At 47.8% G+C, this 14,971-nt stretch overlaps 1 protein-coding gene across 1 annotated transcript in view; it reads right to left on the reverse strand.

Moving 5' to 3' along the window:
- Nucleotides 1-14,971, reverse strand: part of LOC146191295 (WD repeat-containing protein 55) — a 32,171-nt gene that overhangs the window by 16,427 nt on the left and 773 nt on the right. The window contains exons 2-5 of the mRNA XM_084601794.1: nucleotides 14,547-14,922; nucleotides 14,402-14,474; nucleotides 13,782-13,888; nucleotides 1,764-1,863 (exon numbers count right to left, since the gene is read on the reverse strand). Of these exons, the coding sequence (XP_084457920.1) occupies nucleotides 1,764-1,863; nucleotides 13,782-13,888; nucleotides 14,402-14,474; nucleotides 14,547-14,917 (651 nt within the window). The 5' untranslated portion in view covers nucleotides 14,918-14,922. The remainder of the gene's footprint in view (nucleotides 1-1,763; nucleotides 1,864-13,781; nucleotides 13,889-14,401; nucleotides 14,475-14,546; nucleotides 14,923-14,971) is intronic.

The raw sequence follows: 14,971 nt of genomic DNA on the forward strand, positions 1-14,971 counted from the left end.
TCCAGTCAACTTCAGTCCTTTTACTGTAACTGAAAAACCGGTATGCTTTCGCGTTTTGCCCCTACAGCGTCACTGACGTACCCATACGTTCTCTACTGTGCTTTCAAAAATTTGCAACTAAGTGCTATGCTGCACTTCTTGGACTTGTCACATGTCATCTGTAGAAATATTTAAGAAGCTCGTATTTTCACCCCGTGCTGTCAGAGTCCACATAGTAAAGAGTGCAGAGTTTTTTTTTTTTTTTTTTTTTTTTTTTTTTTTTTTTTTTTCAGCCGAACGTGGTCGCTCCACGCATGCTACTCTCTCACATGGAGCAACCATGCACACATGAGACTTTGGGTACAAATTTTGTCCTGCTGTCTGTCCCTGCTTTGCAAGTTCATTTTTAACCTGTTGCTGTGTCTGCTACGCAATGTCAAGTTCGGGCGTGTGCACCTTTGCCTCTCGAAACATGACTTCTATCACTGCCACTATGAACCTATGCCTCGCCACTATGAACAACAAAAGAGGCCGTCGTATTCTCTTTACATATTTTTTTTTCTCAGAACTTGACACTTCTATGCATTGTTTGGGACACTCAAAGTGCTCCCTATATACACGTGATTGCTTTCCAATGGCTGTTGCGCGGGACCTTCGACTGCGGGCTATGCAGTGGTGGCTCTTCTGATTCTAAATACTATCTGAGCTCGGATTCCAATGGCGTAGCCAAATACAGAAAGGAGTGGGGGGATGCAGAGCAGCAAGATAATTTCGAGCGGGCGGAGAAGTTCTGACACTGAAACAACCTTCTGGCTATGCCCCTGATGGTCTATTATTCTGAGAGCACTGAAATGTGCATTTTCAAACAACTATATTATTTGTATCATGCTTATAATCAAAATAAACTGCGCTAGATATTACTGGTATCCTCGAAATTGAGCCAACACCAGCGGTGCATCACAGCCAGAAACACTTGACAGTGAAAGGGTTAATATTTAGGGCTCTTCTCTTGCGGGCAAAACTCTGTTTGCCCAAACTTTACCCAATTTCTAGCTGTAAATACAGTGTGCCAGGGAGCAGAAAATAATGTACGCCTTGTGCTTATCTCAAAATAGTGCTTTCAGCTAAGAACAGGTTCAGGACCTTACTAATGCATGTTATCTGTGGTACAGCTAAGTCATATTATAAGCTACATAACTGCGCTTCTGACGGGAGGGGCAAGAGCAAGCGGACTGACTGGACGCCTTGTCAACATCAATGCGGTGATGTATTTTAACTGTCTACTGCACTGTGCTGTAAAATGATTCCGCATTGTACGGAGCCAGGTATATAAGATGGCATTGAGTGCAACAGAATGAATGAGCTAAACAATCTGACCTTGCAAATGCAAACGGATTTGTCACGTACCCCATCGCTTCTTCCATATTTATAGAGCAGAGATAAACCACCTTAGGTCACATACAAAAGCAAGCAACAATATTAAAGTATTTCTGCTTGGAAAAATAACCTAAAAAAGCGCTGGTCGGGAAAATTTGTATGCAATTTAAGCAAGAAAATAATACCTGATTATTACCGGTCCAAAGTCCAAAAAAAAAAAAAGAAAAAAGAAGAAGACAAACAGGAATCATGTGTCCTATATCTACAGTATACAATTATGAGTACAGTCTTTTGTTATAAAGCTACTTTTGTCTTTACACTACCGCAGTACACATGATGCTGTTTCACGGTGATATTAACTTAATCATAGATTTTATGACCTCATATGACAAAGGTGATATACCTACCTTGAGTAAGGCCAAGGAGAGAAAATCATCCTCGCAGGGCTCTGACTGCAGCTCCATAGCTCGCTGTCGCAGATTGAAGGCCGTCAGGGTTCCATCCCCACTGCACATAAGCCACAAGTTAATAAGCCATTCACTAAGACTAGCTGCCACGTAAAGAACATTCATCACAAGCCAAAAATAAGATCATCAATCCTCAGTGCCACGCTCTCACAAGCACTAGCATGTATAATAATGTGGTAGATTCCGTGTTTACGGAAATTATCGACAAAGGAATCTTGACAGCTGATACTGTTTACATTATACAGCTCAAGAAAGCGTTACATATTTCTTGTCATTGTGCAAACTCTGCCCTGGTAAACAAAAGACGTTTTGACATTCAGGATGCCAGAAGTGAGTCATGAGAAATGCCGCATTAAAAGGACAGAACACTGACCAAAACATGTGATGAGTTTATGGTGGAAATGAAAAGATTTTGCCTCATATAATATAGATCCAGAAAAACGACGATTTATAATTTTAATTTGCCATTGAAAATCGCATGAAAATGACTGAAGTAGCCACTTGCGGCAAAACGCTGTCATTATCACCGTAGTAACCCACGTGACCACATCTCGGGGAAAATGTCACTGGTTTTCGTAAAGGCACAGTGGTCTCTATTCTTTGAAGATTGCTTGTCTTGTTTTATGATATTTTGCACTTTCTCCTGTGCGCCCGTCAGCAAAGACCAACCTCCTTTCGCATCGCCTATGATGTGCTTTTAGCGTTTGTCACTAGAGAGCCCCCAGTGTTTTGAATTTCTTGGATGAAGCCGTGATCATATTCCTCTAAAACTTCCATCGATGAGGCGAACATTCGTATAGAAACTAAAATACACGCTGCTCTGTTCTAAAAATGTCTAATTACTGTCTGGCGTGCAAGATTTATATTAGTTTTCGGTACACCACTTTTGCCAACGTGCAATCATCGCGGTCGCCACCCATAGTTTACAGCATCGACTACATAAAAATGGCCGCACATACTGATAGAAAAATTCTTGGTAAAATACACCGTTTCTGGCAAAACCATTACGAAATCTACCACATGAGACAGGAAGCTTTCCACTGCGCCAAAAAAGATTGGACACTTAAAGGAGGACGGGGGTCTTAAAACTAAATTTGTTGTTTACTGCCCAAATTTGATAAAACCTCAGAGAATTGTTCAGTTTTTTTTCTGCTGATTTCAAATACGCAAAAATTTCTCTTCTGAGAATTATAGAGAATTATATCTATTGTCTGTTCGAACAATCGGGGAAAAAATGCTCATTAGAAATTAATTTTTAATATACAGGCAGATACAGGTAAAGTGTAAGGAATACAATGTTGGAAGCACATTTTTTATTTTCACTTGTTAAAACTTTTATATCTTAAAATCTTACACAGTTGCCATGCCTGTGAGTGCAAAGTTCAGTGGGCTGCTAAATCTCTATTATTAGCTCAATTTTAAAACTACTTCCAACACTGCATTCCTTACAGTTTATAAAATCTACCTGTATATTAAAAATTAATTTCTGATGAGCATTTTTTTCCCTATTGTTTGAGCAGACAGTAGCAATAATTCTCTAATACCTTTAGAACTAATTGCCCTAGAAGAGAAAGTTTTGCATATTTGAAATCAGTAAAAAAAAAAACTGAACAATTCTGTGAGGTTTCATAAAATTTGGGCAACAAATAACAAAAACCAATTTTAAGATACATGTCCTCCCTTGAAGTGCAGTGTTCTGTCCCTTTAAAAGGCACTATCCAGTTTATTACAGAAAAAATTATTGTTGACACTTTCCCCAGCATACCCATCTCTGGCATCTTCGAGAATAGCAGTGAAGCAAGTAGCTAGTATTCTTGGTGATGCACAAGCAACTGTAGCAGAAAGTTCATCGTGATACAGCTGCAAGCAGCATTACAAAGAGGACAAGGTCAGTCTGGCTTCCCTTTCATGCCAATGACAAGACAGGCAAATGCAAGAACAAGCTCTGCAAATCGGAAAGGCAGTAATCTAGTTCATATCTGAAACCTAAAACGCGAAGGGATAAAACACATCACGAATGGCCATGAACTGCGCCCCAAGCCTCATTGCCACTGGACATCTAAACTTAATACCTGTTTTTTACCACACAATGCTTGTTCACAGCAAGCATAGAAGATTGCCGTAAAAGCAAAACAATTTCATGTTCGAAAAATAATTTCTCTTTTGCCACGTTCTGAGTAACTTTTTTTTCCCCAACCACATACATAATCCTTTATCTATGTGTGGCTCCGTCATGGTGGCGCAGTGGTTAGGGCACTCGACTGCTACACCCAAGGACGCGGGTCAAACCCCAGCCACGGTGGCTGCTTTTTAATGGAGGCAAAAAGTTAAGCACCCATGTGCTGTGCGATGTCAGTGCATGTTAAAGAACCTCAAGTGGTCAAAATTCCCAGAGCCCTCCCATACAATGTCTCTACTAGCCTGGGTTGCTTTGGGACGTCCATAAACCAAACCAGACCTTTTTCGTGTGGCCTGAAAAACCACTTGGTTTGAACAGCACTTTGAGACTACTGATATGCCATTCCCACTGCATCTATAAAAATAACAGGCTGATTTGTTTCCAATTGAAGCTGGAAGTTGGCATCACAAGTTTGAAGCAGATGCAAAAGAGGACCACTTGCCACATGTTTTTCCGAGAACACTGCAGAATCTGCACTGGAGAAATGTGAAAGCCTGAGCGCTGCTGTGTTGTCCGCGAGTTGTGTCAGCAAGATTCCGCGAGCGGCAGATACTGCGCCTCTCCTTTCATGTAAATTAATTTTAGAACACCGGTGAACTTTGATGGGTTCAACGAAATGTTGGTTGCGTTCGACAAGGGGCGCGCGATGTGCCGTGTGCAGCAGCAACGCCTAGGCTTCCGCATTTCTCCACAGCAGATTGTGCAATGCTCTTGAAATTTTTCAGACTGCAGTTTTCAGACTGCAGTTGGTTGAATACCTCTGTTTACATGCTTTCTAACCATTCCCACCATTTGTGCATGCAAATCATGCCCTTTCCCGCTTGTTCACGTTCAAACATTTCACATTTCCGCCAGTTAAGGCAAAGAGGTACGCACAAGCTGCTTCACGACACAGCGAGCAGCTCGAAGCCAAGGTGCAGGGAGCACTGCGCATGCACGTCTGCTATCTGTGAAAGCTGAGGAGTGACTGATGCAATGGGAGAGATGCCGAAGTTGACGACGCACAAGCGACATACGACTGCTCGGTCCAGAGTAACACACACTTGTACAACCCGGTGAAGGCCGCGACATCTGCAACTGTGACACGCCCCACTCTCTCACTGGTTGGATCTGTGCAGCCGCTCTGCCCCCTCACTGTTAAGTCGCATAATGTGGGCGTCACCACCTTCTCTCGTATCCGCTCTTTAAAAATGCACAGTTGTTTGAAGGCCATTACTGAGGACATCTTTTGCTTTAACATCTGCCTATTCATTTCCATGGGGCCCGCAGTGGGCAGGGATCCATAGAAACATTATCCTGTGGCCTTGCAGTCGGGCAGATGTAAAGAGCTCCATAATGTTTAGTGCCAGAGACTGGTAGGTGGTGAATACCGCACGAAAGTGGTGTAGAGTAAGATATGTTTTCTTTAGCACAAAGCACAGTGCTGCAAGGTTAGGTTTCTTAGCTTACCAGCGCACTGATCCGTTGCATTACACTGGCAATGACACCAGCACAACCAATGGTCACCTATCACCGTAGTGTGAGGTTTTCGGCCCCGCGACGCAGATGAAACTGATCAGCAGATAGTCACTCGATCTGTTTAGATCGGATCGGAAGCCGGAACTTGACCCTCAATGAGTGAACGGCTTGAACGGCTGCACTTGTGTTAGAAAAATTCAACTGTGTCAGAAAAAAGAAAAGAAGCAGCTACGCTTTACATTGTCACGGACAACAGGGCTAGACTCGACTAAAACGACGGGACGAAGCTGTACCAGCAGGCAAACGTTCGGCGCACAGCACGAGAGTCAACTTCAGTGTCCTCTTCTTCCAGGCGCAGCTAGAACATGGGGACACCAGGTGGCATTACTCCCCCTCTTCAAAAAGAAATAAGGGACGGAGCGCGAGCGATGGCCAATGTAAGAGAAAAGATAGATCAGCACATGGACATCATAGATAACGAAGGCGGGGTAAGGTGTCCTACGCGACAACGAAACAAGCGCATAGCGCACTACCGCGTGAAATAGGGCTTCACGCGGACAACGTGCACGACCTCGGAGCGTGGTTGCCAACGCGAGGGCTGCACAGTACCCACTGGAAGAACTTAAGAACTTCGTAAGTCACTTCCGTGACTCGGCGCAGAACTTCGTAAGGTCCGAAGTAACGGGAAATCAGTTTATCACACAAGCCGGACCGACGCACTGGGGTCCACACCCAAACTTTCTCTCCAGGATGGTATGCGACGTGTCGATGACGGAGGTTGTAGCGGTGTGCATCCGTGCCCTGCTGTTGTTGAATGTGAATGCGGGCAAGTTGACGTGCTTCCTCAGCGCGCTGAGCAAACTGCTCGGCGTCTGGCGTGAGTGGATGATCATCTGGGCAGCTCGGAAGCATGGCATCCAACATCGTCTGAACGTCACGTCCGTAGACTAGGCGAAATGGTGTAAAACGCGTCGTCTCTTGGGTGGCCGTGTTGTAGGCATAAGTGATGTAGGGGAGAATTTCATCCCAGTTTTTGTGCTGCGAGTCTATGTACATTGCGATCATGTCGGCGATGGTTTTGTTGAGTCTCTCCGTGAGGCCATTCGTCTGCGGGTGATATGCAGTAGTTTTTCGGTGGCTGGTATGACTAAGCTCGAGCACATCGTGCATGAGCTGTGCCGTAAACGCGGTGCCTCGATCGGTTACGACTAGGGACGGCGCGCCATGACGCAACACGATTTGCTGCACAAAGAATTGAGCGATCTCAATTGATGTGCCCCGCTGCACTGCCTTGGTTTCCGCATAACGTGTGAGATAGTCGGTTGCGACTAATCCATTTGTTACCCATCGATGACAGCGGAAATGGGCCCAGTAGGTCGATGCCGACTTGGTCAAACGGCGTCCGAGGTGGAATAATACGTTGGAGAAAACCCGCGGGCTTGAGAGGAGGCACCTTTCGACGTTGACACTCGCGGCAGCCTCTGACGTAGCGATGGACGGCGTCAGAAAGTTTAGGCCAATAATAGGCTTGACGAACTCGAGCGAGTGTGCGTGCAAAGCCCAAGTGGCCGGAGGTGGGCTCATCGTGGCAAGCGAAAAGGATATCGTCGCGAAGGTCGGCCGGCACAACAAGGAGGTGCGCTCGATCAACAGTGCTGGAGTTTTTCTTGAATAAAACGCCATTCCGAAGACAGAATGCAGACAGGTTCCTTCCAAACTGGCGGGGGACGTCAGCAGTGCGACCCTCCAGGTGGTCAATGAGAGGTCGAAGGTCTGGGTCAGCTCGCTGTCGTGTCATTATGTCTGAGGCATTCACTAGTCCAAGAAACCCTCTGTCATCCGTGACGTTATCGACAAATCCGACGGGTGCCCGGGAGAGCGCGTCAGCATCTTCGTGCTTCTGACCAGATTTGTACACAATGGAGTAATCAAATTCTTGAAGGCGAAGGCTCCATCGTGCTAGGTGCCCCGATGGGTCACGGAGATTGGCCAGCCAGCACAAAGAATGGTGGTCAGTAACGACTTTAAACGCACGGCCATAGAGGTAAGGCCTAAATTTCATAGTTGCCCACACAACCGCGAGGCATTCCTTTTCTGTAGTGGAATAATTTGTTTCAGCGCGGGAGAGCGTGCGGCTGGCATACGCAATGACCCTTTCCACGCCAGCTTGGTGTTGAACGAGTACAGCGCCAAGGCCGATGTTGCTGGCGTCGGTGTGGACTTTGGTGGCAGCGTCTTCATCAAAGTGCGCAAGAACAGGGGTAGTTTGCAGTCGTCTGCGCAGCTCCGCAAAAGCCTCCTGTTGCTCGGCGGCCCACACGAACTGTATATCATCCCGCGTGAGGCGAATCAGGGGTGCGGCTATCTTGGAAAAGTCGGCGATGAAGCGGCGGTAGTACGCACACAAACCCAGGAAACGTTTTAAACTCCTCTTCGTGGCAGGAACGGGAAATTTGGCGACAGCGGCAGTTTTGTCGGGGTCTGGCCTAACGCCTGCGGCACTCACAAGATGACCGAGAAACTTCAACTCTTTGTAGCCAAAGTGGCACTTCTCGGGCTTGAGCGTCAAGTCAGCTGACCGGAGGGCATCTAATACTGCGCGAAGGCGTTCGAAGTGTTCTCCAAAGGTTTCAGAGAACACGACAACGTCGTCGAGATAAACTAAACAGATTTGCCATTTGAGGCCGGCGAGAACGGTGTCCATCATGCGCTGAAAAGTAGCCGGCGCTGAACATAGGCCGAATGGCAGCACTTTAAACTCATACAGTCCATCTGGGGTGACAAAAGCTGTTTTTTCGCGGTCCCGCTCATCGACCTCAATCTGCCAGTACCCGCTCTTCAAGTCAATGGAGGAGAAGTACTGGGCGCGACGAAGCTTGTCAAGCGAATCGTCGATACGGGGCAGCGGGTAGACGTCTTTTTTAGTGATGTCGTTCAACTTTCGATAATCAACACAGAAGCGAAGGGTGCCATCCTTTTTTTTCACCAGCACGACAGGGGAAGACCACGGACTGTTGGAGGGTTGGATGACACCATCACGAAGCATCTCCTGAACCTGTGTCTGGATCGCTTCACGTTCCGTCGTTGAGATGCGGTCCGGCTGCTGGCGTATAGGGCGGGCATCGTCGGGAGTAATTATACGGTGCTTCACAAGAGGCGTTTGCCGAATTTTCGATGACGTCGCGAAACAAGCACTGTATTTTAGAAGGAGAAAACGCAGGTCGTGCTGCTGTATTTCCAAGAGATCTGTACTAATATCCAGACGATCAAGGGATGGGCGCACATTTTCAACTTCGCCGAACGTAAAACATTCAGAAACATCCGCTAAGGCGTCGGCGAATGCGATTGTGGTAGCGCGGAAAAGATGGCGGGGTTCGTTTGTGAAGTTAGTCACCAGGAGCTCAGATCGGCCGTTACGCAGATGGATGAGACTCCGCGCCGAGGTGATGCCGTGGGTGAGCAAAAGGGACTGGTTGCCCTCAGCGACCGCCGTTCCGTCATGTAGTTCATCGCAGTTAACAGTCACAAAAACACTGGAACGTGGCGGAATATAAACGCTCTCGGCAGAAATTCAAAGAGGGGCACGGCTTTGGCGGTCTGCGGTGTCAGTATCATCAGCTTTCTCGGTCGAAAAGGTCACGGTACGCTTCCGGAGATCGATAATGGACCCATACTCTCGGAGAAAATCGACACCAAGGATACAGTCGCGGGAGCAGTCAGGTATCACAAGGCAGCTGACAACAAACGTGGAGTTGCGAATTTGGACTCTCGCCGTGCACTGACCGCTCGGAGTTACGACATGTCCGCCAGCGGTTCGAATCTGCGTGCCAGACCATGGCGTCATCACTTTTTTTAGAAGCACCGCTAGCTTACCGCTTAAAATCGAAAAGTCAGCACCAGTGTCTACCAATGCGCTAACCTTATAGTTGTCAAGGAGCACGGGTATATCGAGCGAGAGTCTATCTTCACGTGTACGAATTGTCGTCGGGGCCGTCAAGTCGCGGTCGCTCACAGGTCGCGTTGTCGGGGGGTCTTCGTCGTGTCGATTTGAAGCGGCCTCGCCCCCTGAAGTCGCTGTCTTTAGTTTTCCCGGCTCGGACTAGGCGACCGTCGCTGCGCCATTCCGGAGGAGCTGGGCTGCGAGGATGATCGGTGTGGAGACGGAGATCGTGACGGTCGTCGAAAAGATGGCGCCATGCGCTGCTGGGCTACGTATTCCTCAATATCCCGGGGTCGTTGGCCTAAAGGAGGGCTACGCACGTCGATGGGGAAACCCTTCAGTCCGAGCTGACGATATGGGCACTGTCGATACAGGTGACCAGGTTCTCCGCAGTAGAAGCACAGGCGCTGCCGATTTGGGGCACGCCACAGGTCTGCCTTTCGCTGGGGTGGTCGGCGGTTGTCGATGTACGGCTCGGGGTGGGCTGAATACAGTGAGCCTTGGTCGGGTGGCAGTAATTGTGTGGAATCAGTTTGGGGACGTCGCAAGATGTCCGCATACGTTGGTCGAGAGGACTCGCTGGAAAAGGATGGCGGGTTAGCAGATGGTACCGAAGGCCGAAGTACCTGCTGGAGTTCTTCGCGTACAATACTTGCGACAGAGGCGACCGTCGGCTGGGGAGCACCGAAAAGCTTCTGGAGCTCTTCACGCAAAATTGAGCGGATGATGTCGCGAAGAAGATCCGGACTAGCCCCGAAGGTCGAATGCGGCTCCGTGAGCGAAGCGGCGATTACCAGCCTGTCGTAGGTCGTAGACCGCTGCTGGAGCATCCTTTCCATCGTGATTGCTTCCGAAAGAAACTCGGCAACTGTACTCGGCGGATTGCACACGAGCCCAGCGAACAGTTGTTCCTTAACGCCGTGCATGAGATGGCGTACCTTTTTCTCTTCGGGCATGGCCGGGTCAGATCGTCGGAACAGCCTAGTCATGTCCTCCACGTACATGGTTATGGTCTCGTTCGGCATCTGTATGCGAGAGCGTAAAGCTCTTTCTGCTCGTTCTCGGCGATCCGGGCTGGTGTAGGTGTCCAGGATGCAGCGGCAGAACTCGCGCCACGATGTTAGGGCGCCTTCGCGATTTTCGTACCAAGTACGAGCGCCATCTTCCAGGCTAAAGAAGACGTTCTTGAGCTTTGCGGTGTCGTCCCACTGATTAAATGCGGCAACCCGTTCAAACTGGGCGAGCCAGTCTTCGACGTCTTCCGTCTGACAGCCGTGGAAAGCCTTAGGCAGTCGCAGGTTCTGTAGAATGTAATACGTTGGAGTTTGCATGACAGGTCGAGGGGAGGCTGCGGTGGTGAATTCCAACGGACCGTGCTCAGGTGGTAGGCCTAGGTTCCTCCGGCTAGCGCGGTGAACAGGAGTGTCGATTGGCACAGGACCTGAATCCTGGGTATGCGGAGGAGTTCGGGGCATATACTGGGATCGATACCCCGCACCTCCACCAAAATATGTCACGGACAACAGGGCTAGACTCGACTAAAACGACGGGACGAAGCTGTACCAGCAGGCAAACGTTCGGCGCACAGCACGAGAGTCAACTTCAGTGTCCTCTTCTTCCAGGCGCAGCTAGAACATGGGGACACCGGGTGGCAATATGTTCCCCCTTCTCATCAGCAATGACCTTGGCCAGAAATGTTCGTCGACACCGAACAGCCGGCCCGTTCCGCGATGAGTAGGCCTAGCACGAGTATGCGGGGTTCGAATCTAGAGTTTCGGCGATTACGAAGCGCGTATTCTCAAGCTTTAGCTGTTGCATGTGGCCATCGAGCGTAGTTCTGGCAGTAGTGACCCCGAATCGACGACTGCTTACATCAGAAAGCGTGTGCACATTAAGCGGGAAGCGTCGATGTGACCCTGTTTAGCGAGCACAGCCGGTAGCTGTCGGTGCCGCTTGTGGGTAAACAAACAGGCTGGGGGGGCAGTCCTAATCCGCGAATCGGCGCATTCCTGCAGGAGTTTAGGCCTTACACACTAAATACTAAATGGTGTATGTTTACTGTGTTTACGTTGAAGCACTCACGAGACGTCATTTGGCTCGGGAGTCGGTCGCAGTCTCGCACGCGGCTGTGGTAGAGGCGAGAATTCGAATCGCGTTGGGTTTTGCAATGATGAGACTGAAGTGGCGGTGGCGGCGCATGCTTTCGTGCGCTGGCCGTGGCCAGACTGAACATAGTTTTGCACAAAAAAAATGCTTTACCAGCCAAAAATAATTAACTTTGAACACGCACATGTAACAGCAAGTCAAGGGCTACTACTTCATTAAAACTTTTTTTCTGCTTTTCTAATGTCACAAGGTATGCTCTTGCGTCAAAGTATGCTTGTTTGGGATTTCCTCTTAGTTTTGGACCGAAGGAGTGATGGGCAATCAGCAACACAATGCTAACCCCTCCCCACTTTCGCGGCACGCACTGCGGGAGGAAACGCTAGACATGCGCCTTTTTATACGTGGGAGCGTTTTGATACTAAACAAGCTAACTCTCATCACATAAGAATAATATGCTTCTGATTGCATGCTTAAATAGAGCACGAGGCCATCGATTTCGGCCTCCACGACAATCCCTAGACGAAGCCCAAAACAAATCCAAGGATCACTAAGGTCGCATATTATAGTGAAGGCTTGCCAAAGAAAAAAAGAACATGCGAATAAAATATTTCCGCTGAAGAAAAAAAAAGAACCTCTCAATGACCAACATCCCGGCGTGCACGGAAGAGCGCAGCCGACACCATGAATAGCATATGACATAGGGATGAGATCTCGTGACATCAGGAGATAAAGGTTGCCAGACCAGAAAGCTGCGTTCGAGTTGAATAATAAAAAATCATTTTGAAACTATCTAATACACCGAATGAGTTGAAATTTTGAGGATTTATATTTTAGCATGTGTGGAGTGAAATGAAATAATCAGTTTATGCTCAAATGCTAGCTGTCATGACCCCTTTAAGTAGCCAATCTTGACAAATACAACGTAAAAGAAACGTATGATTCATGACGTCACAAGATTGCATGACCACTTTGTATAAGAAACTGTCGAGTCTATGCATTGGCAGTCATCGATCAGGAGCCGAGCATGTTTGATTGTGAAGAATCGTGGCAGGCGACGTGGCCGAGCACCCATTCGTCGAAGGGTTGTGTAATGTAACGATACCACATGCTGTCACCAAGTTTGGAGAAGCTGCCAACTAAGCTAACCCACTTGATATGGGAGGGTGGATATAGGAATCAACCTTCCTGGCCTCATAGATGCTAAGTAAGGTAAGCAGGCACATTCGTAATGCTTGGTTAATATGGGCTTTATGTCAGGTGGCAATTACGAGCGCCGAAGCATATGATGTCTCCAACGAATGGAAAACCTATGGCATAAACACGAAAAGCCAACCTCTCTTTCTTTCATTTAACCATGTTGAACCACTGCTAATTTTCGTGCAAAAGCAGATATATGATCGTCAATGCTCTTGCTTGTGCCTGACTCCTGATTGGCCCTTTAGATTGTGATGTCACAGTGCAGCATGTGTCTTGGCACTGATAATTCAAACAATGTTTTGACATGGTATCATAGTTTAACTAGGTTAAACGCTGGACAATTTAGTGCAAAGGTCAAACCCAATCAACACCCGATGACATGTGTGCACTCTGCAACACGCTCTTGTGCTGTGCATAGCAAGTCATCGTCTTCATCATTACCACCTATGCGCAAAAGCTTTCCCACATCCTACTTTTGTTTGCAACATCTGTATATTGCATAGCAGATATAAGATGCTCTTGATGCCACTGAAATTTTCACTCAGAGTCCTAAGTTGACACTAAATCTCCTTTGGTTATTTACTACTCTGATGGTCCAGTATGAGTGAGGGCACTCCGAGCGACTGCACCTATCCCTATATAAAACTTCCAGAAAGCCTTCATGACTAGAGTAAAAGTACTCAAGGAGTCTGGCAATACCACACCAATGTAAGTTGTGCTTGATATGGCCTCTAGCATGTTGAGCAAGGCATAAGATATGCTCTTTGAAAGTAAGGGTAGCCTTCAAGATGCTTTGACACAGATACATATTTGACCTTTTCTGCAGAATTGATTACTGCCATCCACATACTGTTACGGGATGGCGGGCCCGTGCAGAAAAAGCCACACACGAAACACAACCAGCCGCAGCGATTTTCTTGCGTTCTCTACTTCTCCCGCTAGCGCCGCGCGCTCTCGCCTCGCGCGCGCTCCCCGCGCTACATCCATGCCTCATCTTCGTTACCGTAAAAATACTTAGCAAGTTAGCACCTGGAAGGTGCAAACCAAAGCAACACTTTGAGCATGCTTGCAGACTGACCAGGATGCCAGCAGGACTCTCCGGTTGTCGCCAACAGCCAGGTCACTGATAAAGTCTTCGCTCTCTCGGCAGTCCATGATGCAATTGTTTCGCCGCCGATCCCACACCTGCAGAAGTAGTCATCACTGCATCTTTGCAAAGTTTCTGCTCACAGAGAGATTGCAGAGAGAAACTGCAGGGCACCCTCAAGTATACCTATAAAGCTCAACTTTTTGCATGACATATTTTCGTCAATTGCATTGCAGCAAGGCCTGAATGTCCTGAAACAGCGCTCACAGCTGCGTTTCTTGAAATGTCGAACGTCTAACACTGCCCAATGCTTGTTCCTCAGTAATCCTCTTTTAATACACATGGTACGTGGAATGCCAGGAAAAAGAGCAAAGCAATGTTTACAAAGAATGCTACGTATGGCAACATGCGCAGTAGGTTGTTCGAATATCCAAACTTGCCCCACCTGTATAATCTATGAAGCAGCAACCGCCCCACAAAGGCCTTCCAAACAATGACTTCAACCTGTGGTAATGATGACCAATTGCCTAGGACCTGGTAGCAGTCATGCCAGGCCGATTGAGAGAAAAAGTGCTCGTTTTAGGGGAGAAGTGATCTCGCGCATGACATACCTTGACATGGCCATCGTCATCACCAGAAGCCAGCAGGTTCTGATCCACGATGCAAAGACTGTAGATGGCCGCACTGAAACGTAGTAGTATTTAAAGTTGATTAATTATATCTGCTACTGAGAATGTGCATACAAGAGATGCATACCTGTGAGCATCAGGAATGCGCTGTGGCACTGCACTAGAGTTCAAATCCACCATACACAAAGACTTGTCCTTGGAGGCCGTTATAAGAATCGAACCGTCAGCTGTAAAGCGCAACTTGCGGCAAGATGTACGGTGGTGTGTCAAGTGCAGCAACTCACGGCTAGCACTGTCCATAGAATAAGAATGGACAAAGACGTCACCGTCCACAGTGGCAATGGCTACTGTATCACGAGTTGGATGGCAGCACACATCAGTGAGCAATGTTTCAAAAGCTATGTCTGCTGGAGAAACCCCACTGCCAATGTAGCCCTCCGATGGAGGCTGTTCTGTTGCATCTTCACTGCCGCTGCCATCTTCACTGCTGTCAGACATGGTGCCTGCATGAGAGACTTGTTTGTCACACTTCCTTGCAGCATCAAATGTGCA

Source organism: Amblyomma maculatum, chromosome 4 (genome assembly GCF_055883805.1).
Source record: "Amblyomma maculatum isolate TAMU_Amacu chromosome 4, ASM5588380v1, whole genome shotgun sequence".
Classification (NCBI taxonomy): Eukaryota; Metazoa; Arthropoda; class Arachnida; order Ixodida; family Ixodidae; genus Amblyomma; species Amblyomma maculatum.